This window comes from Dipodomys spectabilis, unplaced genomic scaffold (assembly GCF_019054845.1).
Source record: "Dipodomys spectabilis isolate Male_0828 unplaced genomic scaffold, ASM1905484v1 ptg000219l, whole genome shotgun sequence".
Lineage (NCBI taxonomy): Eukaryota > Metazoa > Chordata > Mammalia > Rodentia > Heteromyidae > Dipodomys > Dipodomys spectabilis.
In genome coordinates this window covers 2474930-2502069 of record NW_024870896.1, presented here as the reverse complement: position 1 = coordinate 2502069, position 27140 = coordinate 2474930, and the positions used below count along the sequence as shown (strand labels likewise).

At 41.3% G+C, this 27140-nt stretch overlaps 1 protein-coding gene across 1 annotated transcript in view; it reads left to right on the top strand.

The window, feature by feature from the left end:
- Positions 1–25007, top strand: part of Pias1 (protein inhibitor of activated STAT 1) — a 98656-nt gene extending 73649 nt beyond the window's left edge. Inside the window, exons 9-14 of the mRNA XM_042697349.1 lie at positions 2593–2753; positions 6398–6528; positions 8377–8554; positions 13334–13476; positions 15096–15133; positions 21302–25007. Coding sequence (XP_042553283.1) covers positions 2593–2753; positions 6398–6528; positions 8377–8554; positions 13334–13476; positions 15096–15133; positions 21302–21595 — 945 coding nt within the window. The 3' untranslated portion in view covers positions 21596–25007. The remainder of the gene's footprint in view (positions 1–2592; positions 2754–6397; positions 6529–8376; positions 8555–13333; positions 13477–15095; positions 15134–21301) is intronic.
- The last annotated feature ends 2133 nt before the right edge of the window (positions 25008–27140 follow it).

Genomic DNA, 27140 nt, shown 5'->3' with positions numbered 1-27140 from the left:
TCCTGCCTTGAAAGTGCAAGGCCCTGAGTTCAAAAAGAAATTAAATTTATCTGTCCTACATCTGAGTCTCTTATAATTAAACTTTAAACACAATCTGAAATCGTTTTTAGCTCATGAATTAGTTTATAATACTGTATATTGCTCTTTAAAAAAAATACAACTTTTCCACTGGACACTGATGGAAGTGAACTATAAAACTCATAGGTGGAGATATGAGGGAGAGACGGGGAGAGAATGAGGGAACAGAAGACACTGTATGAAAGGAAATGTGCTCATTATCTGACTCATGTAATTATTAGTCCTATATACGCCACCTCTTTAATAACAATAAAGCAAATTAACTTTAAAAAGCTTTACCAAAAAAAAATACAGCTTTTCTTTGGTGTTAAGAATTCATGCTTATTAGAAAACTTTAGTAAATTGAGATATAACCAAATCTTCCCATCTTGGATATATCCATCTATTCCTCTAACTTTTCTTCTGATTCTTCTTTATAGACAGTCTTTTCTTCTGTGTGTGTGTGTGTGTGTGTGTGTGTGTGTGTGTGTGTGTGTGTGTGTGTGTGTGTGTGTGTGTGTGTGTTTGAAGGAGCAGGGTTGAGAGTGTGTGTGTGTGTGTGTGTGTGTGTGTGTGTGTGTGTGTGTGTGTGTTTGAAGGAGCAGGGTTGAGCTTAGGGCCTGGATTTTGTCTCTTAGCTTTTTTTTTGCTCAGGGCTGGCATTCTACCTCTTGAGCCACACTTCTGTGCCCAGGTTTTTGCTGATTAGTTGGAGATAGGAGTCACATGGACTTCTCCTGCATAGACTGGCTTCAAACTTGGTATCCTCAGATCTTAGCCTCTGAGTAGCTAGGATTACAGGTATAAGCCACAGGCACTTAGCTCTAGCTAGTCTTTTGAAAACATGTTCAGGGTTTTTTTTATATTATTGTTAAAAATTCCTGAAGTAATTAGTAAAAAATTGTAACAACCTGTGTTGTAAAGGAAGCTAGTATTTTACTTACAAGGAATTTATTTAAATACTGGGGAAAAGTAATTGTAAAGTAGTGAATTGTGTGTGTGTGTGTGTGTGTGTGTGACGTGGTGCTGCGTGTGTGTGTGTGTGTGTGTGTGTGTGTGACGTGGTGCTGGGGCTTGATGCTGGGGCTTGAACTCAAGACCTTGCACTCTCGGGTGTCTTTTTTGCTCAAGGTTGGTGCTCTACCATTTGAGCTTGCTTGCCTAGCTGGTACCCTACTACTTGAGCCAGCCAGGCAGCTCCAGCCAGGTTTTTTTGCTGTTATTTTGGAGATGGGGTTTCACAGACTTTTCTACCCAGACTGCTTTTGAGCCTCAATCTTCTGATCTCAGTCTCCTTAGTAGTGCAGGTATGAGCCACCAGCACCCAGTCTTATCTAGGATTTTTTTTTTTTTTTGGTCGGTCATAGGGCTTGAACTCTGGGCCTGGGCGCTGTCCCTCAGCTCTTCAGCTCCAGGCGAGCACTCAGCCACTTGAGCCACAGAGCCACTTCCGATTTTCAAGTGGTTTATTGGAGATGAGTCTCACAGACTTTCCTGCCTGGGCTGGCTTTGAGCTGTGATCCTCAGATCTCAACCTCCCGAGTAGCTAGGATTACAGGCATGAGCCACCGGCACCCAGCTCCTTACTTAGGATTTTTTTTGGGGGGAGGGGGGTCCCAGTCGTGGAGCCTGAACTCGGCCTGGGCACTGTCCCTCAGCTCTTCAGCTCTTCAGCTCAAAGCTAGCACTCTACCACTTGAGCCACAGCTCCACTAAGGCTTTTTTTTCCTGCGTATGTGGTGTTGAGGACTCGAACCCAGGGCCTCATGCATGCAAGGCAAGTGTTCTACCACTGAGCCACCTTCCCAGCCCCTTATCTAGGATTTTTAATCTGTGGTTTTCTTAATATTTGTGCAGTAGTAAAATACTCAGCAGGAATTTGCACTTCAGAGTTAAAGGTCAGACTTAAGCTAGAGTGCTAGTGGTCACACCTATGAACCAAGCTACTTAAGGGACTGATAGCTAAGGGTCATGGTTCAAAGCCCACCTGGGCAGGAACACCCATGAGACTCTTATTTCCAGTTAACCAAAAAACCAGAAGTGGAGCTGCCTCTTCCTCAGAGCTGCCAGTATGCCATACATTGTGAGGAATGTGTCAGGATCTCAGAGATAATCTGGTAGAGAAAATACTGTATCTGTGTGTCTTGTAGTATCTAATAAGACATTCTTTTTTTCTTTTTCCTAATCCTAGATGGTTCTTAACTTTTCTTCACCCTCTGGAAAAATGCACATATTCAAAGGGGCTTTTACATACAGTTTCAGTGGTGTTTTGGGTCCTTTAACAAAAAACCCATCTGTAGACAGGAATAGATAACCCTTATTGTAGTTATTTACTCTAGTTCAGTGTTTCTCTTAATTACTATACTTGATTTTAACCTGTAGATAGATTTCATTGAAAATGTATTATTTCACTTTTATAAGAAAGCACAAAATGCTTTAAATCAGAACACATACACATACTTCAGGAACTTTTTATCAAATCTTAAGTTTTGAACAACAGTTGTCTAACATTTACTTTTTCCCTCTCTTTTGAAGCTTGGTAAAATGCGGCTGACAATTCCATGTAGGGCCCTTACATGTTCTCACCTGCAGTGTTTTGATGCAACTCTTTATATTCAAATGAATGAGAAAAAACCAACCTGGGTTTGTCCTGTCTGTGATAAGAAGGCACCATATGAACACCTTATTATTGATGGGTATGTCATTTTAAGTTCTTCCTTGTACCTCGAAATGGCTATTTATTTGGATTTGCTGTCAGGTTTGCAGTAAAAAAAAGTCTGGTGGTATGTGAGTTTGAATCCAGGGCCTTGTGCTTGCTGTACAGGTGCTCTATCACTTGAACAGCTCCCCTTACCCCCACCTATTTTTCAGATAGAGTTTCAAGTTCATGCTTAGGTTGGCCTGGACCACAATTCTCCTATTCATGTTTCCGGTGTAACTTTTATTGGTTGAGATAGGGTCTTTATTAATATTTAGCAGACTGGCCTTTGAAACGCTATCCTGCCTACCTCCATCACCCCAGTAGCTAGGATTAAAGGCATTAGTCACTAAGCCTCGCCTCTACACATGATGTTTTCTCAGTCAAATATTTATAGGATTTCCATTATTTTAAAATTAGTATTAGCTAGGTACTGTGGGCTCACAATGGAATCCTTAGCTACTCAGGAGGCTGGGACCTTAAGGATCCTAGTTTGAAGCCAGCCCAGCAGAAAAGTCCAACAGACCCTATCTCCAATTAAGTGGCAAAATGCTAGGCTGGAGACATGACTCATGTAGGCATCAGCCGTAAACAAGAAAGCACCATTTAAAGCACTAGTAGTTCAAAGTAAGGTAAGCATACACCTTTTCTTACTGAGTTGATCTGTTTCCACACATGCAGACCATATTAGAGAAAGCATGAAAAAATTAAAATTCTGTAAAGAAATTGGCCTTTGCAGTAAGAAGTTATCCTATTTCTAGAGACTGCATGAAAGGCTCAGTCACAGGGCTCCTAAAACTGACCAACAAACTGGATCTCTGCTCCCTTTGCTTTTCTCTGTATTGCTACGTGTGTCTTCTCTCATTTCTCTGTTTCATCTTTACCTGCTACATCACAATAATCAGTCACTTTAACTGCCATATCTGCTGGTTTTATCTGTCTTCCCAATACCTGCTAATGATTCTATACCTTCCTTTTGTTCTTTTCTTTTTTTCCCACTGAACAAGAAAATAAATTGTGAAAAGAAGGATATTTTGCCTAGTTAGCACCATCAAAAAGGAAGAGAGAGAGGGAGGGAAACTGATGATTAGTAGTAAATCTGGACTAAATAGTAATATTTTACCATCTATATATGCATTATACTACTTTAGGTTCCTCCCTTATGATAAAGTGCTCTCTGAGTAGGCGCTGTTGACCCATGCCTGTAATTATAGCTACTCAGGAGGCTGAGATTTGAGGATTATGATTTGAAATCTGTCTGGACAGAAAAGTCTATAAGACTCTTATCTCTAGTTAACCAACAAAAAGCTGGAAGTAGACCTGTGGCTTAAGTGCTAGAGCACTAACCTTGAGCACAAAAGCTCAGGGACAGTACCAGGCCCTGTGTTCAAGGCCCAGGACCAGCACCCCCCCCCCCCTCAAAAAAAAAAAAAAAAAAAGTGGTCCTCTCTCTTTCTCCCATTGAAAAATTGGAAAACGAGGGAAATTAGAAAGTTAATAAATTATGTTTCTGTTTTGCTTTACTTGGTTATTATTATAGGTTTTTTGGGGGGGCGGGGATCCAGTCATGGGGCCTGAACTCTGAGGCCTAGCTGCTGTCCCTTAGCTCTTCAGCTCAAGGCCAGCACACTACCACTTGAGCCATAGTACCACTTCCAGCTTTTTTTTTTTCTGCTTATGTGGTGCTGAGGAATCGAACCCAGGGTCTCATGCACGCAAGGCAAGTGCTCTACCACTGAGCCACCTTCCCAGCCCTATTATAGTTTTTATACATTGATTTTATTTAACATTATAACAGAAGAATTTGGCCATGATTAAATTTATGCATTTCCAGTAAACTTTAAGTTTGATGTTAAGATTTTGATTTTTGTTTCCATTGTACAAAGGGGCTTGAATTCAGCGTGTCAGTTTATGAGTACGATGCATCTTGGATCATTGTCACTCCTTTCGTGATTTTTTTTTTTTTTTTTTTTGGGTCCAGTCGTGGGCCTGAACTCTAGGTCTGGGCGCTGTTCCTCAGCTCTTCAGCTCAAGGCTAGTGCTCTACCACTTGAGCCACAGCGCCACTTCTGGCTTTTTTCTTTTTGCTTATGTGGTGCTGGGGAATCGAACCCAGGGCCTCAGGCATGCAAGGCAAGCGCTCAACCACTGAGCCACCTTCCCAGCCCTCGTGATTCTTTCCTATCTTCCCCCACCACATACATCCCTTCAGTTTTCCTAGTTCCATTTTCACATATATGACTGCATTTGCCCACCCTTTCTCCATTCAATAAAAAATATTCTTTTAGGGACTGGGGATGTGGCTTAGTGGTAGAGTGCTTGCCTAGCATGCATGAAGCCCTGGGTTTGATTCCTCAGTACCACATACACAGAAAAAGCTGGAAATGGCACTGTAGCTCCAGTGGTAGAGTGCTAGCCTTGAGCAAAAAAGCTCAGGGATAGTGCCCAGGCCTTGAGTTCAAGCCCAAGGACAGGCAAAAAAAAAGTTAATGTCTACATGACACTTTTCAAGACTTAAAATTCACTCGTATCTTTTTATATATATTGCTTATTTTATCAAATAAGATATACTTATTGTAGGCAGTTTGGAATGTGCAAAAAAGAAAAAAGAATTTGTGTGCACAAAATCACAACCCAGAGATGACTGATACTTTTTTTTTTGGTCGGTCATAGGGCCTGAACTGGGCATGGGTGCTGTCCCTCAGCTCTTCAGCCCAAGGCTAGCACTCTGCCAAGAGCCACAGTGCCCCTTCTGGCCTTTTCTGCTTATGTGGTACTGAGGAATCGACCCAGGGCCTCATGCATGCAAGTCAAGCACTCTACCACTGAGCCACCTTCCCAGCTCCTGATACAGTTTTAAAAAATTTTTAATAAGCTTTTATTGTAAAAATACTGTACAGAGGGGTTACAGTTACATGAACAAGATAATGAGTACATTTCCTATCAAGCATTGTTGCCTCTCCTACCATCTCTTTCCTCCTACCTCCACAACTACACTCCCCCCATACATTTTTTATATCACACATAAATTTACTTTTTGAAAAGATCATCTTTTTGTCTTTATTTTTTCTTGAATATTTTTGTTAAAAGTTTTTTGTCATTTTTCATGGTTGCGTGATATTTCCTTACATAATATATCTCAATTTAGGTAACTATTTTTACTTTTTTCTTGTCTTTTATTGTCAGTCATTGGTTTTGAACTCTGGGCTTGGGCGCTGTCCCTGTGCTCTTCAGCTCAGGGTGAGCGCTCTATTACTTGAGCCACAGCGCCACTTCTGGTTTTCTAGTGGTTTATTGGAGATAAGAGTCTTACGGACTTTCCTGCCCGGGCTGGCTTTGAACCGCGATCCTCAGATCTCAGCCTCCTGAGTAGCTAGGATATGAGGCGTGAGCCACCAATGCCCGGCTTTGCTTGCATATTTTGAGACAGGATCTTACTACATAGTTATAGGGGACCTAAACAAATTTTCTTTCTGCTTTTACTTCGCAAGTGCTAAGATCGTAGGCATGTACCACCACACCTGCTCTTCTTTCTTTTTCCTTGTACAATACATAGAAGATCTAAATGTTTGAACAGTAACATTTCTAATTTATTTTCATTTAAAATGTTATATCCTAAGGCTGAATTGTTTTTTTTTATAGCTTATTTATGGAGATCCTGAAGTACTGTACAGACTGTGATGAAATCCAGTTTAAGGAAGATGGCTCTTGGGCACCAATGAGATCAAAAAAGGAAGTACAGGAAGTTTCTGCCTCATTCAATGGAGTTGATGGTGAGTGGTGGTTTTACACAGAGCAGGACATTGCTACAGTAAGTCATGATATTCAGTGTAAAATGCATACTTGTGTGTGTGTGCCAGGACTGGGGCTTGAACTCAGGACCTTACTCAGCTTTTTCGCTATAGCTGGTGCTCTACTACTTGAGCTAAACTTCCAGTTTTGGCCTTTTGTTGATTAATTGGAGATAAAGTCTCAAGGTTTAGTCTGCTTGGGCTGACTTCAAACTATGATCCGCAAATCTCAGCTTCCTCAGTGGTGATGATTATAAGTATATAACACCAGTGCTAGGCTTTTTTAAAAAGATAATTATTATTTTTTATTATTGTGCTGGGGACTGTGTGTGTCTGTGTCTGTGTCTGTGTGCGTGTGCGCGCACACACCATGCAAGTGTTCTACCACTTAGCCTTTGCCCTCAATACATACATTTTTATACTTAATTTATGGGCATCTCAACAGTTATTAAATAAATATTCAAAAGTAATGCAACTTTTTTTTTTTTTTTTTGTCAATCGTGGGGCTTGAACTCTGGGCCTGGCGCTGTCCCTCAACTCTTCAGCTCAAGGCTAACACTCTACCACTCCAGCCACAGCACCACTTCTGGTTTTCTGGTGGATAATTGGAGATGAGAGTCTCACAGACTTTCCTGCCCAGACTGACTTTAAACTGTGATCCTCAGATCTCCGCCTCCTGAGTAGCTAGGATTACAGGTGTGAGCCAACAGTGCCCAGCACAACTCTTTTTTTAGGGGGTCCAGTTATAGGGACTGAACTCTGGGCCTGGGCGATGTCCCTCAGCTCTTCAGCTCAAGGCTAGCACTCTACCACTTGAGCCACAGCGCCACTTCTGGCTTTTTTTTTTTTCCTGCTTATGTGGTGCTGAGGAATCAAACCCAGGGCCTCAGGCATGCAAGGCAAGCGCTCTACCACTGAGCCACCTTCCCAGCCCCACAAGTCTTTTTTCAAATGTACTATTTTTCTAGGTTTTATTTTTTTCTGATACTAGGTTTCTAATAACTCTATTGTAAAACCATACTTTTGAGACTTTGTTTTAGTTCTTGAAAGAATTGGTATAGAATATTTAAATATATTTAAGTATGTGTTTAAGTATATTTATTTGTTTGTTTTGCCAGTTCTGGGGTTTGAACTCAGGGCCTGGGCACTGTCCCTGAGCTGCTTTTGCTCTACTACTTGAGCCACAGAGCCACTTCCAGCCTTTTTTGTTTATGTGGTACTGAGGAATCAAACCCAGGGCTTCATGCATGCTAGGCAAGCACTCTACCACTAAGCCACATTCCCAGCCCCTATTTAAGTATTTATAGATACACACTAAAAGCATGTGTATATATATGTGCGTGTGTCTGTGTCTGTGTTTTCTAGAGACTAGTGGTAGAGTTTTTTTTAATACTACATAATATTTGTTATATATGTCACAAACATAGATGAATGCATATGATATACAGTCTGCCCATATATATATATATATATATATATATATTTTTTTTTTTTTTTTGTCATGGGGCTTGAACTCTGAGCCTCAGCTCTTCAGCCCAAGGCGAGCGCTCTACCACTTGACCCACAGTTTTCTGGTGGTTTATTGGAGATAAGAGTTTCACGACACTCCTGTCCAGGGCTGGCTTTGAACCATGATCCACAGATCTCAGCCTCTTTAGTAGCTAGGATTACAGGCATGAGCCACTGGTGCCTGGCAATATTTTTATTCCAAAGTTGACTTGAGACATAAATTTTGATTTTCCTAACTCAGAATTCTTTTTCAAAATAATCATTTAACAAGTAAGATGACAGAGGTCTTCTTTGCTTTCTATTTTAATCATCCTCACACAGGATGCTTGAGCTCCACATTAGAGCATCAGACAGTGTCTCACCAGTCTTCAAATAAAAATAAGAAAGTAGAGGTGATTGACCTAACCATAGACAGCTCATCAGATGAGGAAGAGGAAGAGCCTTCTGCCAAGAGGACCTGTCCTTCCCTGTCTCCCACATCACCACTGAACAATAAAGGGTAAGTAAGTGTTGCAACCTTTCAAAGAAGTTCTTGTGGAAGGAAAGGAAAAGTGATAGAAGAGATAAGTGATTAGAATAGATTATAAACAGGTAGAAAAGTAATAGCAAATCCCCCCACTCCCACCAATAACTAATGTAAATCTTTATTAAACAAAAATGTCGTTATTGTGGAAGTTAATTTGGTAGATAGGATTAAGGACCTATCAAATAAAATAATGTATTATGAAACTATCTTAGGTTGAATTTTTTCCAAATGTGATATGCTAGAGAGATTAGAGTAATGCATTAAAAATTGTGTGGAGCCCAGTGCCAGTGGCTCACGCCTGTTATCCTAACTACTCAGGAGGCTGAAATCTAAGGATCACAGTTAGAATCCATCCAGGGCAGGAAAGTCCATGAGATTCTTATCTTTGATTAATCACAGAAAAAGCTGGAAGAGCTGTGGCTCTACTGGAAGAGCACTAGCCTTGAGCAAAAGATACTCAGGGACAGTGCCCAGGCCCTAAGTTCAAGTCCCAGGACTGGCCACAACAATAACAAAAAAAAGTGTATGTATTCATCATATCCAAAGATAATTCTAGTCATGCAGCTGTTGTTAAACTTATTGAACACATACTAAGTCAAGAGTAGGGCCTGTTTGTTTCCAGTAAGTCCCCAAGTGATCCTGAAACTATTCATAAGATTTATAACATTTTTTTTTTTTTGTCGGTCGTGGGGCTTGAACTCTGGGCCTGGGCGCTGTCCTTCAGCTCTTCAGCTCAAGGCGAGCGCTCTACCACTTGAGCTACAGCGCCACTTCCAGTTTTCTGGCGGTTTATTGGAGATAGGAGTCTCACAGTCTTTCCTGCCCGGGCTGGCTTTGAACCGTGATCCTCAGATCTCAGCCTCCTGAGTAGCTAGGATTACAGGCGTGAGCTACCAGCGCTCGGCTATAACATTTTTTAAAAATGGGAAAATATCTGGTGTAAAATTAGCCCAAAGTTAAGTGTTCCCAGAGAAATGTTAAGGAAGACCTTATCTGCCTTAAGATAAATGTAAGGCTGGCAAGGAAAGAAGTCAGAGATAACTGAGAATTCAGCTCATAATTAGAGATTTTTTTGTTTCCCTTATTTCCCATTCATATCAGTACTATAAAATACATTGGTTAAGCTTCAGTTCATTTCATGAAACATTGTGTTTTCCTTGTGTAAATCACCTCATGCAAGGAATGGGTAATAGAGAACAAACTTAAGTCCTTGCAGTGGCTGATAAAATAAGCAACAAACTAGCCATACTTTTTTTTTTTTTCCCCCTGTCCATTGTGGGGCTTGAACTGATCCTGGGTGCAGTCCCTCAGCTCTTCAGCTCAAGGATAGTGCTCTATCACTTGAGCCACAGCACCACTTCCAGTTTTCTGGTGGTTAGTTGGAGATAAGAGTCTCATGGACTTTTCCTGTCTGGGCTGGTTTTGATTCACAATCCTCAGATCTCAGCCTCATGAGTAGCTAGGATTATAAGCATGAGCCACTGGCACCCAGTTAACTGTACTCTTAAACAGTCTTAGTCCTAAAAACACATGGGCACATCTCTGCAAAAAAAGATTTCATGTTTGCTGAGTCTTAATTGTAGCTAATGATAGTAACTGGTAGTTTTAATTGTAATTACTAATAGTAAAAATAGAAACAATTGTGGCCCTTTTAATGTCAAGACATTCATAGTGCCTTTTGTACCTGAATAAGAAATATTAAAAACATAAATAAAATCTTCTTTAAACAGTATTTCAGGAGAGCATGTAAAGGAGAGAAGCAAAGTTTATAGATACAGTTATACTTTCTAGGTTCAAGAGGGAAGTTGACACTAGACCAAGAGCATATCTGTACTTGGAATCAAATCGTTTCCAGGGTTGATCTGGCATAATGAGACTGAAGGAGTCTAGAGTATTACATCTCAGCATACAGACAAACAGTCCTGAAGACATTAGACAGCATCGGTGTTGTAAAGGCAGTGCATATTCAGCACTGATTCTGCTCTGAACATTTCCCCCTTGATGGCTGCTACCCAACAAAGCTGATCTTGTTGTTGTACCAACTTATTTTATATAAGTAGGTAAAAAGTGTCAGATTACCCAAAACTAAAATTGTTAGAATAAGTATTTTTAAAAATGTAATCCAAGATGGTTTGATGGGTTAGTTTCTGCAGCACTGGAACTGGGATTCCTGGAAGCCTCAGGAACTGTACCACTTAGCTACATTCCCAGCCCTGAGATACTTCAGAGATACGTAGTATGACCAAATACATAATTAGGCGTCTGGATCCCACATCCATTGGTTTAACCAACCTCAGATTGAAAGTATTTGAAAAAGTAATTGTACCGAACACATACCAACCCATTTTTTTCTTGTTATTCTCCCAAGCAATGTAGCGTAACAAAGACTGACATTGTGTTTAGAATGCATTGGATCTTATAAATACTCTTATAAGAGAGAGAATTTAAAGTATAAAGAGATGTGCTTCAGTGGTATACTAATACTGTGATATTCTATGTAAAGAAAGGACACAGGAGCATTTTTGGATTTTGGTATCCAAGGATACAAAATACTAGTCCCCTTCAGATGTTGAGGAATACCTATATTATATTCTTGATGTTGTAATTACACTAAAAGATATTTCCCATGATTCTGAGCATGTAAGAACCTTGAGGTTAAATGCATTGTTATTTATCTTTTACTCTTAAGAATATTAATAATAGGCATATTATACAATACCACAGTTTTACTGTCTATATACTTTTTCCTTAAGGAAAATGTTTGTTTAGAAATCTAATAGATCTTCTTTGAATATTCACTTTGCTGTTTCTCCAAAATAGCAGTGTTTATTAGGTTTGGAAAATTACAATAGATTCATTAAGTACTTCCTGAGTTTCCTAGTGACTAACTAAACCCAGATATGCATTTTGTAAATACCAAATCTTTCTCTATTTTTAGCAAAAGTCTGAAGGTTTATAACATTCTTAGGAGGAGAATAAAACATTAACACACTATTGGCCAATTTATAGAGATGACTAACCAGTAACTGGAACCTAAACACAGCTACTATGTAAAGGCACTACATTTCAAAACATCAAAATATTGAAAGAAAAGCGGTCCTTTAGGAATTAGAAAGAAGCAAATGGCACTATAGTGAAAAACATTTTGTTGTTTTCAGCCATTGAATGTTTAGTTTATCTAGATGTCTTCTATTGGGCAGGGGGCAGGGCTCAAGTGGTAGAACAACTGGCTAGCACGTGCAAGGCCTGAGTTCAGATCCAAGGTACTGCCAAAAGTAAAGAAAAAAAATAAAATGTTTATATTGTTCAGTCTAACAAGCTATTTTTAGAGAGAAGCATTGGGCATTGACAAAGGACACATCTTTCTACCATAAGTACTTTTCCTGAAGCAGTAAAAGCTCCTTTACCCCCCTGTCATTTCTTCTTTTAATGCCTGTAGCTTTGTCACTACCACTTAAGCCATGCCTCCAGTTCTCGTTTTTTGCTGGTTATTTGAAGATAGAGTTTCTCAGATCTGTCTGTCAAAGTTGTCTTTGAATCTTGATCTTCAGATGGCAGCTTTCTGAGTAGCTAGGATTACAGATGAGAGCCACTGACACTTGCTCTCTTTTTTTTTTCTGAATTTGTATGTCTGTTAGTCTTTGATAGGGTGAGGATAACATGTAACACATGTGTTTCCCTAGGACTGTCATTCTTTTTCTTTCCAGAAGTATTCTTTTGGGTGTGTGTGTGTGTGTGTGTGTGTGTGTGTGTGTGTGTGTGTATCTGTGTCGGTCGTAGGGTCTGAACTCTGGGCCTGGGTGCTGTCTCTCAGCTCTTCAGCTCAAGGCTAGCGCTCTACCACTTGAGCCACAGCACCACTTCCAGTTTTTTCAGTTTACGTGGTGCTGAGGAATAGAACCCAGGGCCTCATGCATGCAAGGCAGGCACTCTACCACTGAGCCACCTTCCCAGCCCTAGTTATTCACTTCGTTTTTTGCTTTTTAAAAAACTTTTCAATTAGAAAAAAAAAAATTGTCGTAGGTATCTATGTTCCTTTTTTTCTTCTTCCAGTTATCTGACTTTCTTAAAAACTCCCTACCACCTGTTTGTTTTGGAATATTCTTTCTTCCTTCAGCATGCCTTTTTAAAATGTTGATGACTGTTCATGCCTATCATCAGGAAGCTGAGATCTGAGGATTGTGGTTCAAAGCCAGCCTGGGCAGGAAAGTCTGTGAGACTCTTATCTCCAATAAACTACTCAGAAAAAGTGCAAAGTGGTGCTTTGGCTCAAGTGGTAGGGTGCTATAGCCTTGAGCACAAAGAGGCTCAGGGACAGCACCCAAGCCCTGAGTTCAATCCCTAGGACCAGCAAAAAAAAAAAAAAAAGTTGATGACTGTGCTCTTCACTGCTCAAATTGCTTCATTCCTCTAATTTTGTCTATGTGTTTTCCATACTACGACATACATAGATTTCTTACTAGTCAACCCTCTAGTGAGAAAGCTATGTATTCTTCTGTGTTCTGAGAGTGGAAGTATTGAGGTTCCAAACAGTCTAAATGTGAATGGCTCACACTCATTCAGTTCTCCCTATATCCTCTACATAATGCTGCTAACTATATAAATTAGTTCTTCATAATTATGGGTAGTCTAGTTATATTTTGTTTTGTTTTTATTTCCAGTATATTTTGTTTTGTTTTTGTTTCCATGTGAGTTATAACTCCTTTGTTAAACTGACTCATGAAAGTTATGCCAACATTTCCTTCCATATAGCATCTTAAGTCTTCCACATCAAGCATCTCCAGTATCCCGTACCCCCAGCCTTCCTGCTGTAGACACGAGCTATATCAACACCTCCCTAATCCAAGACTACAGGCATCCTTTCCATATGACACCCATGCCTTATGACTTACAAGGTGAGTCACTGGTTCTCTCTTGTCACAGATGTTGATGAATGCCTTTGGTTTATGTTGTCTTCATTGGGCAAGTTGAAGGAAGAATTGGAAGGTTGAGAAAATAGAGCGTTGGGCCCAGAGAATTGAAAGAAATAATATACTATGGCCATAAAAACTGACCCAGCTCCTTGATTATACCTTTATCAGTAGCCAGTATTTCACTACTAGTGTAAAACTAGAATAATGGTCTTTCAGCTTTGTGAATTTTACAGTATTCTACAAATTAGTTTTGGACAACTTCCAGTAAATATGTAGCTTTCAGTTTTGATGTTTTTGAACATTGTTTTTTGTTTTTTTTGTTTTGTTTTTGGGTCCGGTCGTGGAGCCTGAACTCTGGGCCTGGGCACTGTCCCTCAGCTCTTCAGCTCAAGGCTAGCACTCTACCACTTGAGCCACAGCACCACTTCCGGCTTTTTTCTTTTTGCTTATGTGGTGCTGAGGAATCGAACCCAGGGCCTCAGGCATGCAAGGCAAGCGCTCTACCACGGAGCCAACTTCCCAGCCCCTGAACATTGTTTTTTGATCCCTGATTCTAATGACAGCAGGAATTGTAGACAGCTGTGTTATATTATTTTTTATATAATGCTAAATTAAGGTATTTTGGAGTTTTAAGTTCTGTTGAACCTGATCATCCTTCTCTTCCTTTCTCTTCTCCCGTCTTTTTTTTTTTGGGGGGGGGTGGGAACTCCAGTCATGGAGTGCCACTTCCGGCCTTTTCCTTTTTGCTTATGTGGTGCTGAGGAATAGAACCCAGGGCCTCAGGCATGCAAGGCAAGCGCCCTACCACTGAGCCACCTTCCCAGCCCTTTTTTTTTTTTTTTTGGTGCTGGTACTAGGCCTTAAACTCAGGGCCTTATGCTCTTGCTTACTTGGCTTTCTCACTCAAGGCTAGCTCTACAACTTAACCACAACTCTACTTCCAGCTTTTTTTTTTTTTGCTAGTTAATTAGAGGTAAAAGTCTTTAAGCCAGGCACTGGTGGATCACATCTGTAATCCTAGCTTACACAAGAGGCTGAGGATTGTGGTTCAAAACCAGCCCAGACTCTTTTATTTCCAATTAGCCACCAGAAAGCTGGAAGTGATGCTGTGGTTCAAAGTGGTGGAGTGCTAGCTTTAAGAAGGTTCAGAAACAGCACCTAGACCCTGAGTGCAAGCTCCACTACCCACAAAAAGTGAAGTCCTGGCACTTGAACTTGAGAGCCTAGGTGCTGTCCCTGAGCTCTTTTGCTTAAGAGCTTGAGCCACAGTACCACTTCTGGCTTTTTCTAAGTAGTTTATTGGAGTTAAAAGTCTCATGGACTTGCCTGCCCAGGATGGCTTCAAACTGAGATACTCAGATTTCAACCTCCTGAGTAGGTAGGATTATAGGTGCGAGCCACCAGCACAGGGCTTGCTTCAGCCATCTTAACATGAAGTAATGCTCCATCTTTTACAAATATATAACCCCAGATGACACAAGGTAAAAGAATTGTATGTACTTTTGACATACTTAAGCATTGGGAAGGATTTTTCTTCCTTTGGTGGTTTTGTCTGCTTGTTTGCTTGCTTGTTTCTAAACTATTTTTTTTCTCTCCAACAGGATTAGATTTCTTTCCTTTCTTATCAGGAGACAATCAGGTATGTTATATTAAAAAACTTTTTTTAACTATATATTTTTAAGTACTTTAAAGTATAATATGTCAGCAGAAAAAAGAATTTCCCTGAAACAGCAATGAGCATGCCAATGGCTTTAAGAATTTAAATAAAAAGCTCTTGATTTCAGCAGTGCCTAAGTATGCAGTAAAATAGTCTTATCTGTTGGTTTCCATTACTGTTTCATAAAGAATCATGGCAGTGAGTTATATTGACTGATGAGTTTCTTAGCCCTGTATAGTTCTGTACCACAAAATGTCCTTTGAGCAAGGAGGAACCATAGGTATGATGGTGCTCACCGATTTATGTCTAACCTAAGACATTCTGGCTGTTGTGTTACTGGCAGAATATCTTGCTCACATTTTGTTGATGGACACTGGTAGAAACAACTGACTGTGCCTCTGCTGACGGATAGCATGACACATATAATACGTGCAGCCCACAGTACTCATAATGGGCAGCTTAAACTGGAATCAGTTAATTAATCTCATGTTCACTGCATCCCTTGAGTGCATCATGTTCCCTTGTGCCTGATTTAATTTCATATTGCTTTGTTATGGCATGTAAGTATGCAAAATCCATTGCTAATGTTAGCAAATCAGGTGATTGAACTGGAAACGAAATTTAAATGATTAAGGACTGTGAAGGTGGAAATCAGTGATTGGCTTGCTTTTCTGGGAGGCTTGTCCATTCTACTAGTGCTGTGAACTTGAAGAATAAGAAAAAAAGTAGCAGAAGCTTATACAAGACTTTTTTTTTCATCAAGGATGACCAAAAATTTGAAGCCAGGCACAGTGGCTCACACCTATAATTTTAGGTATTCCCAATGCCGAGATATTGAGGATGTCAGTTTCAGGCCATCCTGGCCAAAGAGAAAATAAAAGAGTTCAAAAGACCCCTTATCACCAGAAAAGCCTGTGTGTGGTAGTACATACCTGTCATCCCAGCTGGGTTGGAAGCATAAATAGGAGATGGTCCAGGCTGACCTGGGTAAAAAATGAGATGCTAGCTTAAAAATACCCACAGCCAAAAGAGCCAGAGTGTGACTGAAGTGCTCTGAGTTCACGAGCACAATCAAAATGGAAAAAACTAAAATTCAAGAAAGATGTAGGGCAGGGAAGGTGGCTCAGTGGTAGAGCACTTGCCATGCACGCATGAGGCCCTGGGTTTGATTCCTCAGCACCACATAAGCAGAAAAAGCCAGAAGTGGTGCTGTGGCTCAAGTGGTAGAGCGCTATCCTTGAGCTGAAGAGCTGAGTGACAGTGCCTAGGCCCAGAGTTTAGGCCTTATCACCAACCAAAAAGAAAGAAAGAAGAAAGAAAGAAACAAACTAACTCAAGGATGGAGAGCTAAATGCAGATGGTGATCCAATGAAGCAGAAAGTTTGTTCAAGAGTTTGATAGGAAAGGTTGGACCCAACCAACCATGGTGTTGAATTCACTGCTAGCTCTGTATGGTGTCAACAATTTGTTATACCACATGACTATAAGATGTGAGCCTGTGAGCACAGGTGTGAAACAGCTGAAACACTTTTGAAAAGGAGATAAGGTGCAGGGCGCTGGTGGCTCACACCTGTAATCCTAGCCACTTAGGAGGCTGAGATCTGAGGATTGCGGTTCAAAGTCAGCCCAGGCAGGAACGTCTGTGAGACTCTATCTCCAAATAACCACCAGAAAACCAAAAGTGGTGCTGTGGCTCAGGTGGTAGAATGCTCGCCTTGAGCTGAGGGAGCTGAGGGACAATGCCCAGGCCCAGAGTTCAAGCTCCTTGACCAACCAAAAAAAAAAGTAAAAGATAAGGTGTAGGAAAGCACCAATTCTGTAAGCAGGTGCCTGAAATCACCCATAAGGAGACTTAGTGCCAGAGTTGAGGGATTTAAGGACAAGGTAGACATCCACTGGGGCAGTGTTATAGTGACACCCTGGAACCCTTTGGGACACACACATTAACAGTCCATGGCTCTGAGGCCATCAGCAGGAACAACTGCAGGAGCAGCAGGAAGTCATGAACCAGCTCCTCTTCCAAAACACCTGCCCGAATTCTGTACAAGCAGATGGAAAGTGGTTTGGGAAATGACATACTTTGCAAGACTTTGCTCATTGTTGATGATGTTTTAGCAAATCTTCCTTGTATTGATGATCTTCATCCCAGTATCAAAGTGATATTTTTCCCTTCAAAGATCAAAGGTTTCTAGTAGCTTTTCAGCCCTGTTATTTGAGGGAGAGCCATTGTTAGGCCAGTGTTTCAATTAAAGAACCTAAGAAGCCAGGCACTGGTGGTTCCCACCTGTAATCCTAGCTACTAAGGAGGCTGATATCTGAGGATTGTAGTTGGAAGCCAGCAGGCCAGAAAATCTGTGAGATTCTTATCTCCAGTTAACTGCCAGAAAAACAAATGGAGCTATGGCTCAATGTAGTAGAATGCTAGCCTTGAGCAAAAAGTCTTGGGAACAGCACCCAGGCCCTGAGTTCAAGCCCTATGACCAGAAAAAAAAAAAAAAAAAAAAGAAGAGCCCAAGAAAATATGAACATAGAAAAAGAAAATATGAACATGATTCTGGAAGGGTTAACAGCGACTGTGATTATATCAAGAACTTTGCTTGGAGCTGGGTGTGGATGTTTCACACCTGTAACCGGCTACTCAGAAGGGTAATTTCTGAGAGACCACAGTTCAAGGACAGCCCAGGCAGACTCCATCTCCAAAATAGCCAGAAAAAAGCAGGACTAGAGGTATGGCACAAATGGTAGAGCTCTAACCTAGCAAATGCTAGGCCCCAAGTTCAAATCCCAGTACCTCCGAATAAAAAGAAAAAACTTTAGTAGATGTCGAGCTGAGGTCACTAAGGAACATCTGAGGGCTGGGATGTAGCTCAGTGGAAAGCACTTGCCTAGCAAGTACAACATCTGGAGATTTAATCCCCAGTACCAAAAAAAAAACCCACCCCCAAGTCCTAGATAGCGTCTGAAAGAAGACACATAAAGGGATTTGCCAAGTGTGAGATGGTTGCAAAAATGACAAGGCTGGGGCTGGGAAGGTGGCTCAGTGGTAGAGTGCTTGCCTTGCATGAGGCCCTGGGTTCGATTCCTCAGCACCACATAAGCAAAAAGAAAAAAGCCGGAAGTGGCGCTTTGGCTCAAGTGGTTGAGCACTAGCCTTGAGCTGAAGAGCTGAGGGACAGCACCCAGGCCCAGAGTTCAGGCCCCACGACTGGACCCCAAAAAAAAAGTTTAAAAAAAAAAATGACAAGGCTGTGATGGAGCTGGCAAACAGCTTTAACCTAGGCATATACAAAGATTCCATTGAGAAGCTCCTTGTACTGGTTCCTGAGAAACTGACTAATCTAGACCCGGAGCAGGAACTTGTTGAAAAGAGTAAGAGAAAAGGAAACTATAGGGTAAGAAAAAGAAGAACCTCCAAGAATATTCATAGTGAGGGGTTCAACAGAAGCATTTGCAGATCTTGCCAAGTTCCTGCAAACATTTGAAAACATGGACCCCAGTAGCAGGAGAAGTGCATTAGTAGAGAAGAATGTCAATGGGTGCACAGTGTGCTCATAGGCAAATCAGATAGCAAAAGCAGGAGTGACATCTCAGGAAGAGCCCCAGGCCAGGTCCCCAGGAGGAACACTGCCAGGCTCTGTTACCTCAACCCTGACAGCTCTGTTAGTGCTGCCCCAGAGGTACATGATATGGTGTCTATTAGTTGTGTCTTTTTTTTTTTTGGGGGGGGGGGTCCGGTCGTGGGGCCTGAACTCTGGGCCTGGGCTCTGTTCCTCAGCTCTTCAGCCCAGGACTAGCGCTCTATCACTTGAGCCACAGCGCCACTTCCGGCTTTTTTCTTTTTGCTTATGTGGTGCTGAGGAATTGAACCCAGGGCCTCAGGCATGCAAGGCAAGCGCTCTACCACTGAGCCGCTTTCCCAGCCCAAGTTGTGTCTTTTTTAACAAAAACACTTTTTAAAGTCAAACAAAAAGTGTAACATCTTATGGAATAAGCATATAAAGCAAGCAAACATTTTTATGCAGCTATATAGTGTTTCTGTTTAAAACTAAATATTACAAAAATTGAAAAAGTTGCCAGGTGCTGGTGGTTCATGCCTGTAACCCTAGCTACTCCCAAGGCTGAGATTTGAGTATCAGAGTTTAAAGCCAGCAGGAGCAGGGAAGTCCAGGAGACTTTTATCTCCAGTTAACCACCAAAAAGCTGAATAGTAGAGCTGTGGCTTAGCTGACAGAGTGCAAGCTTTGAGCAAAAAAAGCTCAGGGGGCAGCACCCAGACCCTGAGTTCAAGTCCCAGGACTAGTGTGCATGTGCGCGCGCGCGCGCACACACACACACACACTCTGAAAAAGTTTAAGACTGTAAAAGCTTATAAAGTTAAATGTTACATAGTAAGCTAAGGTGGTTGGTTGGTTTGGTACTAGGGTTTGAATACTGGACCTTGTGCTCAATAGGCAGACACTCTGCCACTTGAGCCAAGTACCCCCAGCCCAGCTAAGGTTGATCTATTACTATTGAAGAAAGAAAGGCTGGAAGTTTTTAAAGTGTTATGTATTTAGTATAAGATGAATGTAATGTTTATAAAGTCTGCCTTCAAATACAGTAACAGGAGGCTTTCACATGCACTCGCTGACTCTCAGCACTGCTTCCAGTCATGCAGGCTCCTGCAGGGTGAGGCCCTCGGCAGCTCCACTACCTTTTATTTTACTGTCTTTTCTATGTCTAGTATGTTTCACACACAGGCACTTCCTACTGAGTTCCACTTGCCTAGAGTGTTCAGTACTGGCCTGTAAGTAAGTAGGCTAGAACCTTTAGGTGTGTGTGTAAGGTAAACATGGTTTTGTTTGTTTTTTTGGGGGGGGTCCGGTCGTGGGCCCTGAACTCTGGGCCTGGCCGCTGTACCTCAGCTCTTCAGCTCAAGGCTAGCACTCTACCACTTGAGCCCCAGCACCACTTCTGGCTTTTTTTTTTCTGCTTATATGGTACTGAGGAATTGAACCCAGGGCCTCCTCATGCATTCAAGGCAAGCGCTCTACCACTGAGCCACCTTCCCAGCCCAAACATGATGTTTGTATGATAAAATCATTCCAACACTGCAGTTTTCAGAACAGTTCTCTTGTTAAGCAACACATGAATTCTTAAGAGCAAAAGAGTGGATCCTCTTCTTCTTCCTCCTCTTCTTCCTTCTCCTCCTCCTTCTCCTCCTCCTTCCTCCTCCTCCTTCCTCCTCTTCTTCCTCCTCCTCTTCCTCCTCCTCCATCCTCCTCCTCCTCTTCCTCCTCCTCCTCCTCTTCTTCCTCCTCCTCCTCCTCTTCCTCTTCCTCCTCCTCCTCTTCCTCCTCCTCCTCCTTTTCCTCTTCCTCTTCCTCTCCTCTTCCTCTTCCTCTTCCTCCTCTTCCTCCTCCTCCTCCTCCTTCCTCTTTCTCCTCCTCCTCCTCTCCCCCCCTCCTCCTCTCCCCTCCTCCTCCTCCTCCTCCTTCCTCTTCCTCCTCCTTCCTCCTCCTTCTCCCTCCTCCTCCTCCTTCTTCCTCTTCCTCATCCTCTTCCTTCTTCCTCCTCCTTCCCCCTCCCCTCCTCCCCCTCCCCTCCTCCTCCTCCTCCTCCTCCTCCTCCTTCTTTCTTCTTTCTTCTTTCTTCCCTTTTTTTTTTTTTTGGTGCTGGTCCTGGGACTTCAACTCAGGACCTAGGTACTGTCTTTGAGTTTTTTGCTGAAGGCTAGTACTCTATTAATTGAGTCATAGCTGTACTTCCAGCTTTTTGGTATTTAATTGGAGATAAGAGTCTCAGGTGCTTTCCTGACTAGGCTGGCTTTGAACCACAGTTCTTAAATGTCAGCTTCCTGAGTAGCTAAATGACAGTGTGAGCAATGGGTGCCAATCTGGATTATCTTTGCTACTGCTTCTGAGCATATTAGAACTTTCAGAAATGCATGATGAAATACAAACTAAAAAGTTTTTTTTTTCCAGTTTGAGCTACAAAATGTCTCAGGATCGGTAATGTAGTTATTAAAATAAGGCCATTTGTTTTTGCAAAATGCCTTGAGTGTTTCGGACATACCCAGGATGTGTTAAAATGAGCACTTTGCTCTCTTGTTAAGGTCCATATACTTCTATGAGTGTAATAAACGTGTTACGTCTCTGGTCTCCACCCTAGCATTACAACACCTCCTTGCTTGCCGCCGCCGCAGCAGCAGTTTCTGATGATCAAGACCTCCTACATTCGTCGCGGTTCTTTCCATATACCTCCTCACAGATGTTTCTCGATCAGTTAAGTGCAGGAGGCAGCACTTCTCTGCCAAACACCAATGGAAGCAGCAGCGGCAGCAACAGCAGCCTTGTGTCTTCCAACAGCTTAAGGGAGAGTCACAGCCATGCAGTGGCGAACAGGAGCAGCACGGACACCGCGTCGATCTTCGGCATCATACCAGACATCATCTCCTTGGACTGACTCCCTTGCCCTGCTGCTCCCACCCCATCCCAGATTAAATGAACTTGGCAGAAAGAAGAGAACTGTGTGCTCTGATTTACCTTATTCTGTTTAGAAAAAGTACACGTATGGGGTTTTTTTTCCTCTTTTTAGGAAAAAAAAATTAAAAGAAATGTACAGAGAACAAAACTATATTTTCAGTTTTACTTTTGTATATAAATCTAAGACTGCCTGTCTGATAAAACACTTGTTTAAAAAAAAAAAAAAGGAAAGAAAAGAAAAAAGAAGCACCACAAACCACCTTCAGTTTTCGTGTTTTTAGTTTATCATTTCTGGATTCTGGAGATTTTTTTTCATCATTTGTCCTATTTGGTTTTATTTTGCTTCAGTGGCATTATTTTATTTGCAGTAACAGAAAAGGAGTTGCATGTATGGCATTTTAAATTGTGGGCTTTGTTGTGGGGAGGGAACGGGAGGGATAGTTTGATTTCTATTTTTGAAAAGCAACAGACTTGGACTGTTTGTGTGTGCACATTTCATCCAGCCTTAAGTTATAACTCATCTGTCCCACTGCATTCTGTGTATTTCCACACAGTCCTGTGTGTGTGTGTGTGTTGAGTGTACGTGTGTGTGTTTCTGTCATCACTGTCCTCTCTTGTCCTGAGTTTGCATTCAGTTAATAAATCAGTTGCCTGCTTCTCTCAGAGTGCTTTGAAGGTCTAGAACTCATGTATGAGTATCCTTTATCAGCTATACCAACCCCCCCCCATATTCTCTGTTACATGCTGTATACCCTGAGAACGTGTCTCAGAGATACTGAAGGAAAGCTGTCTGGGTAAGGAGTAAGGTTTACTTACTTACACTTTAGTTCTTGATTCTAAATCTGGATTGCCAGTATTGTGTACTTAAACCAAGTCTGTGAATACCTGTTTTTGGGGCCACAGGGTAACCAGTTGTCATGTAAGACCTTCATACCAAAGTAAGAGATGCAAATAACTTTTGAGAGCCCTCAGAAGGAAAGACAACATGATCCTAAAGCTAATTCTATTTGGAAAATGCAGGGCACCATACATGTGGATCTGTAGAAACCTATTTGATAAACAGTTGGAACTCAAAATGTGTTTGAATCTTAGTCATTTTTACTCTCTTTCTGTGTGTACTTATTTTCCTTACCTTGTTTATTTTTCCCTTCACCTTTTAATGACAAGCATGACATAGGAAAGTCATTTTTTTTAATTCACAGATCAATCTGATCTCTTAATAGTGGAACATGTAAATATGTTGAAAACTTTTTCAGGAGATGAATAGAGGTCAAAGGGCAGGATGAATATTTTACTTGTGTTCCAAAACCCTTATCAGAGAGGTTCTCAGGTGTGGAAAATAGATTTCAGTTGACTGATAGTAGATTTAACAAAAAAAGAGAAAGGATTATCTGCCAGGTTTCCAGACTGGATTTTTATATTTCAACTATTAATGTTCTCAGAGTTGATGAAGGACCACCTTGATGTATACATGTATTGTTTTTGTGTTGGTATCAAAATGACCTGTTTTAATCCAGGTAGAACTCAAGATGGCTGTATCTCCAATTGTATGGTGAAATTGACAGTTTACATGACTGTGTGGCATCCTAAAATAGTATCTTTATACAACATCTCTGCTACTAAATTGTTGACTTGAATTTTGAAAGAGTTGGTGTTGCTATGTATATGTGTGTGTGTATATATGTATTTATAAACAAGTGTGTGTGAGTGACAAGTGAACTGCATATCTTTCCCCTTCGCATGTGTATTCCACACATGGCTGGGTCAGTCACAGAACAATTTGCAATAAAACAAAACAAGTTCATTGTCAGCAAAAACAATAATTTTTACATAAATCTGGTGTTACGATGAATAAATAATTTTAAGAATTTTCAATTAGGCTAATTTAAGTAGCATCATAATTTGTATCTCAATTTGGACCAGGATAGAAATTACTGAAATGGTTTGGGACATTGTTTCTGCTTTTACATTTCAATTGAAAACATTGCTATTAATTTCAGCTACCTTAGAAAAATAGGTCTTTTTTTCTGCCATTGTTAGTGGTCTCAGAATCCTGCTGATACCTGTGATGCTGAGTTACTAACCCTTGGAATGATCCAGTTGAAAACATGTCCCTTTTTCTTTCTCTAATCCAGTTTTGAAAGGTTTAATTTTCTTCTGCATCCTGCCTTTTAGGAGCCTAAAGGAAGAGGAGAAATAGGGAGAAATAAATATCTGTTCCGGGGCTGTAGGGTCATGTTCCCATGGGAGAATTAGCCATTTTGGTTCTTTCCACTTTGTGAGGTGGTGTCTCCTTCATTTGTTGGCTTTCTAGAATGTCAAATTAGGTAAGTGGTTAATCTTTCTGTTGGTCCCGTCAGTATCAGTCATGCACTACATCATCTTCTGAGCTTTAGAAATGCACGTAGTCACTTCATCTTTCTTACCTTAGCCCACCCCCACCCCTAATCCCCACCTGTGGCAACACTTGTGCTGCTGTCTGTACAGAGCGGTTATCCGAATCTAGGCAAGTTGAGTGGCCCTTTCCTTGGTCTTTTATAACCGCATATGTTTGTGTTTCTCTACAGTATTGTGTGTGTGCATGTGTGTATAGGTCAATATGCACACATCTTTGATAAAACTAGCTGTTTGACTAGCAGGGTTGAAGTGGCTTTTAAATACTATGTGGGCATTATTAGACATCTTTTGTAAAAAAAAAAAAAATCCAAAACTTAACCATGCCACGCTTGATTAACTTATTTTGAGCATTAAATTTTTTCTATTAGACATGATCACAATTTTACATTACTGACTTAAGATTTGCTTATGTGTCTGAAAAATGTGGTTTCTTGATAGATTTTTTTTTTCCTTTGAAACAAGTGAGTAGAATTGAATAAATATGTCCCAATTGTAAATTTATAAATGTGGCAAGAACATTTTTAAAACAATTTCAATTTTAAATACATAAAACTTTTAGGTTCTTCAGAACTTTCTAAAGCACATTTGAATTTATTTTAGTAAGAATTTAGTTTTTATCAGTACATGTTCAATTCTGGTTTTTTTAATTAAATACAAAGCTTAGGTTTCAGAAAGAGGGAGGGTAAATAGCTGGTGGTCCCAGAGTGTGCTGCTGTTTAACAAAGGGGGAAGTGTATATAAACAGATATAAAAGTTATCATAAATTCCACGAACTTAAATCTGTGATTCATTGCCTTAAAACTTTCTCTCTTAGAATTTCCGTACCGCATGCCAAACAAGTAAAATGGCTTTTAAAAATGTATAGTAGACCAATGTCAGTTTGTATAAAAGTACCAAGTGAAAATATTTATTACATGCATTGGAAAAAATGTTTACCTATTGAATGTTACCTGTTTATGTAGAGCTCTTTAGATGTAATAAAAGAAAAGCCTTCAGTTACTTTGTCTTCTGTAAACTAGTAGTCCTGGGTACACAGGGGCAGTCCCTACAGAAAAGTGCAAGACTTTGTGCTGTCAGAGCCTCTTTCATCCAGATTTCCAAGCTTGACAAGTAACTAATGCTTCTACTTTGACTGGTAATAAACAGCCATCAATTCCCGTATTGAAATAAGGCTAGTTCTGTAATGAACCACCGCCACTGTCTATTTGGTGGTTTTAAATCTGTCTAATATTTGCAGTTTGAGAGCTAAGAGGCCTTTTTTCTCTCTATTCTTTCTTGCAAACAGCCCCAGGTGCTAGGTAAACCAATTGGAATTTCAGGAATGAACCTGAAACCAGGACTGGAAGCTTAAAAGCCTCCTGGGATAGACCTCTTCCAGCCAACTAACACCCATTGTTACACAGTGCATCTGGAAGAGCCCAGGTTCTGCTCTGCCCTGACACTGGCTCTGTTTTTGGCAAAAGTAAACTTGAACTTACTAGGAAAATTAGGGAAAAAAAAAAAAAAGCTGGCTTAATGTCATACTAGATCCAGTTTGATAAACATGTTAAAGACCCTTGAGGGAAAGCTCGGCACTTCTTTGTCCTATATACCTTATCAGGTCTATTATTTGTTGACTCTTTGGTATTCCAGGTTGGCTGGGCAGGCCTGCTTTCCTGATGTCCCTTCCCTGGATGACTAAAATGCTGCTCTCCCTGGGAGGCCAAGGCCTAACTTGCCCCCTCAGGAGAAGGTAATGGCCATTCAGATGTGTTGCCCTCCCTCAGGCCTCATTCCAGAATTCCAGGGCCCCCCACAGCAGCCTAGATGTTCTGCATTTCTGTTTTAAGTCAGGGCCTCACTGTTGCCTAGGTGGGCTGGAACTCTGATCTAACTGCTTCAGCCTTCCAAATGCTAATGTTGGAATTGTGTACCACCATACCTAGCCTGTTTTTGCATCCTTGAAGGCCACAAAACCCTACCACCTACCCCACAAAACCTAATCTGCCCTACACTGTGGCCCCAGGCCCCAGCTGGTGATTAAAACTGCTCACAGTGTACAGCCCGGGGGAGTTCCTACTCAATTCCATTGCAGTTCTATTGCTGGGGAGACGGATGCCACAGAGCAAGTGGGATCCTCCTTTCTGTTTGGCCTGAAGCCACGTTGCATCAATGAGGTAGCTCAACGGAGACTGCCCCCTGCAGTTTTCCCAGTGCCTAGCCCTTATAAAATGTGTGTTGTGTACCTCCTGAAAGATAACATCCCATTATTTGGCTTTCTGCCTCTGCCACGAGGGGACTATTAGACAAAGTTGCAGGTTGATGATACATAAAAGGATGAAAACCTTGGTACTTGGAGCTCTGACCCTGCAGGTGCTGTTCTGACACTCCCTCAGCCTATCAGCTAAGTTGATAGTAATAGTGGTTCATGATTTGATGAGCCTTGGGACACCTGAGTTCCAGGCTTGGCTGCTCGGAGGGATCCCTGAGGGACTGGTCCCCACCAGTGTTCTTGTATTCTGACCATGGCCGGAACCCTCTCTGTTAGTCTCAGGGAAGTGGCTCAAGGTCATGGCTGCTCTGGGCCCATGAGCAGATCATCCTCATTCCTGGAACCCCTCTGCTTGCCAACAGAGCCCAGGGCACTATTTAGAATTCTATGAGAAACATTTTCAGGGCTGATCCCTTAGTGAAAGTGATTGGTCCCATCCTTGAGTACCCACTGTTCAGCTTATATTGTTTATTCTAGTATGTTTTAATGCTACTGTTTGTGAAAGAGTATCCTAAATTATGTGGAGATGGAAATAACAAACATTTTTGTTTTGTTTTAGTCAACCATGGGGCTTTAACTCTGGGCCTGGGTGCTGTCCCTCAGCTCTTCAGCTCAAGGATAGTGTTTTACCACTTGAGCTGCAGTGCCACTGTCAGTTTTCTGGTGGTTTATTGAAGAGTCTCATGGACACTGTCTGGGATGGCTTTGAACTGCAATCCTCAGATATCAGCCTCCTGAGTAGCTAGTATTACAGGCGTGAGCCACTGACGCATGGCTTAACAAACTTGTTTTGGTGCTGGTACTGAGATTTGAACTGACTGAGGGCCTCATGCTATCACTTGGCATTTTTGCTAAAAGCTGGCACTCTGCCTCTTGA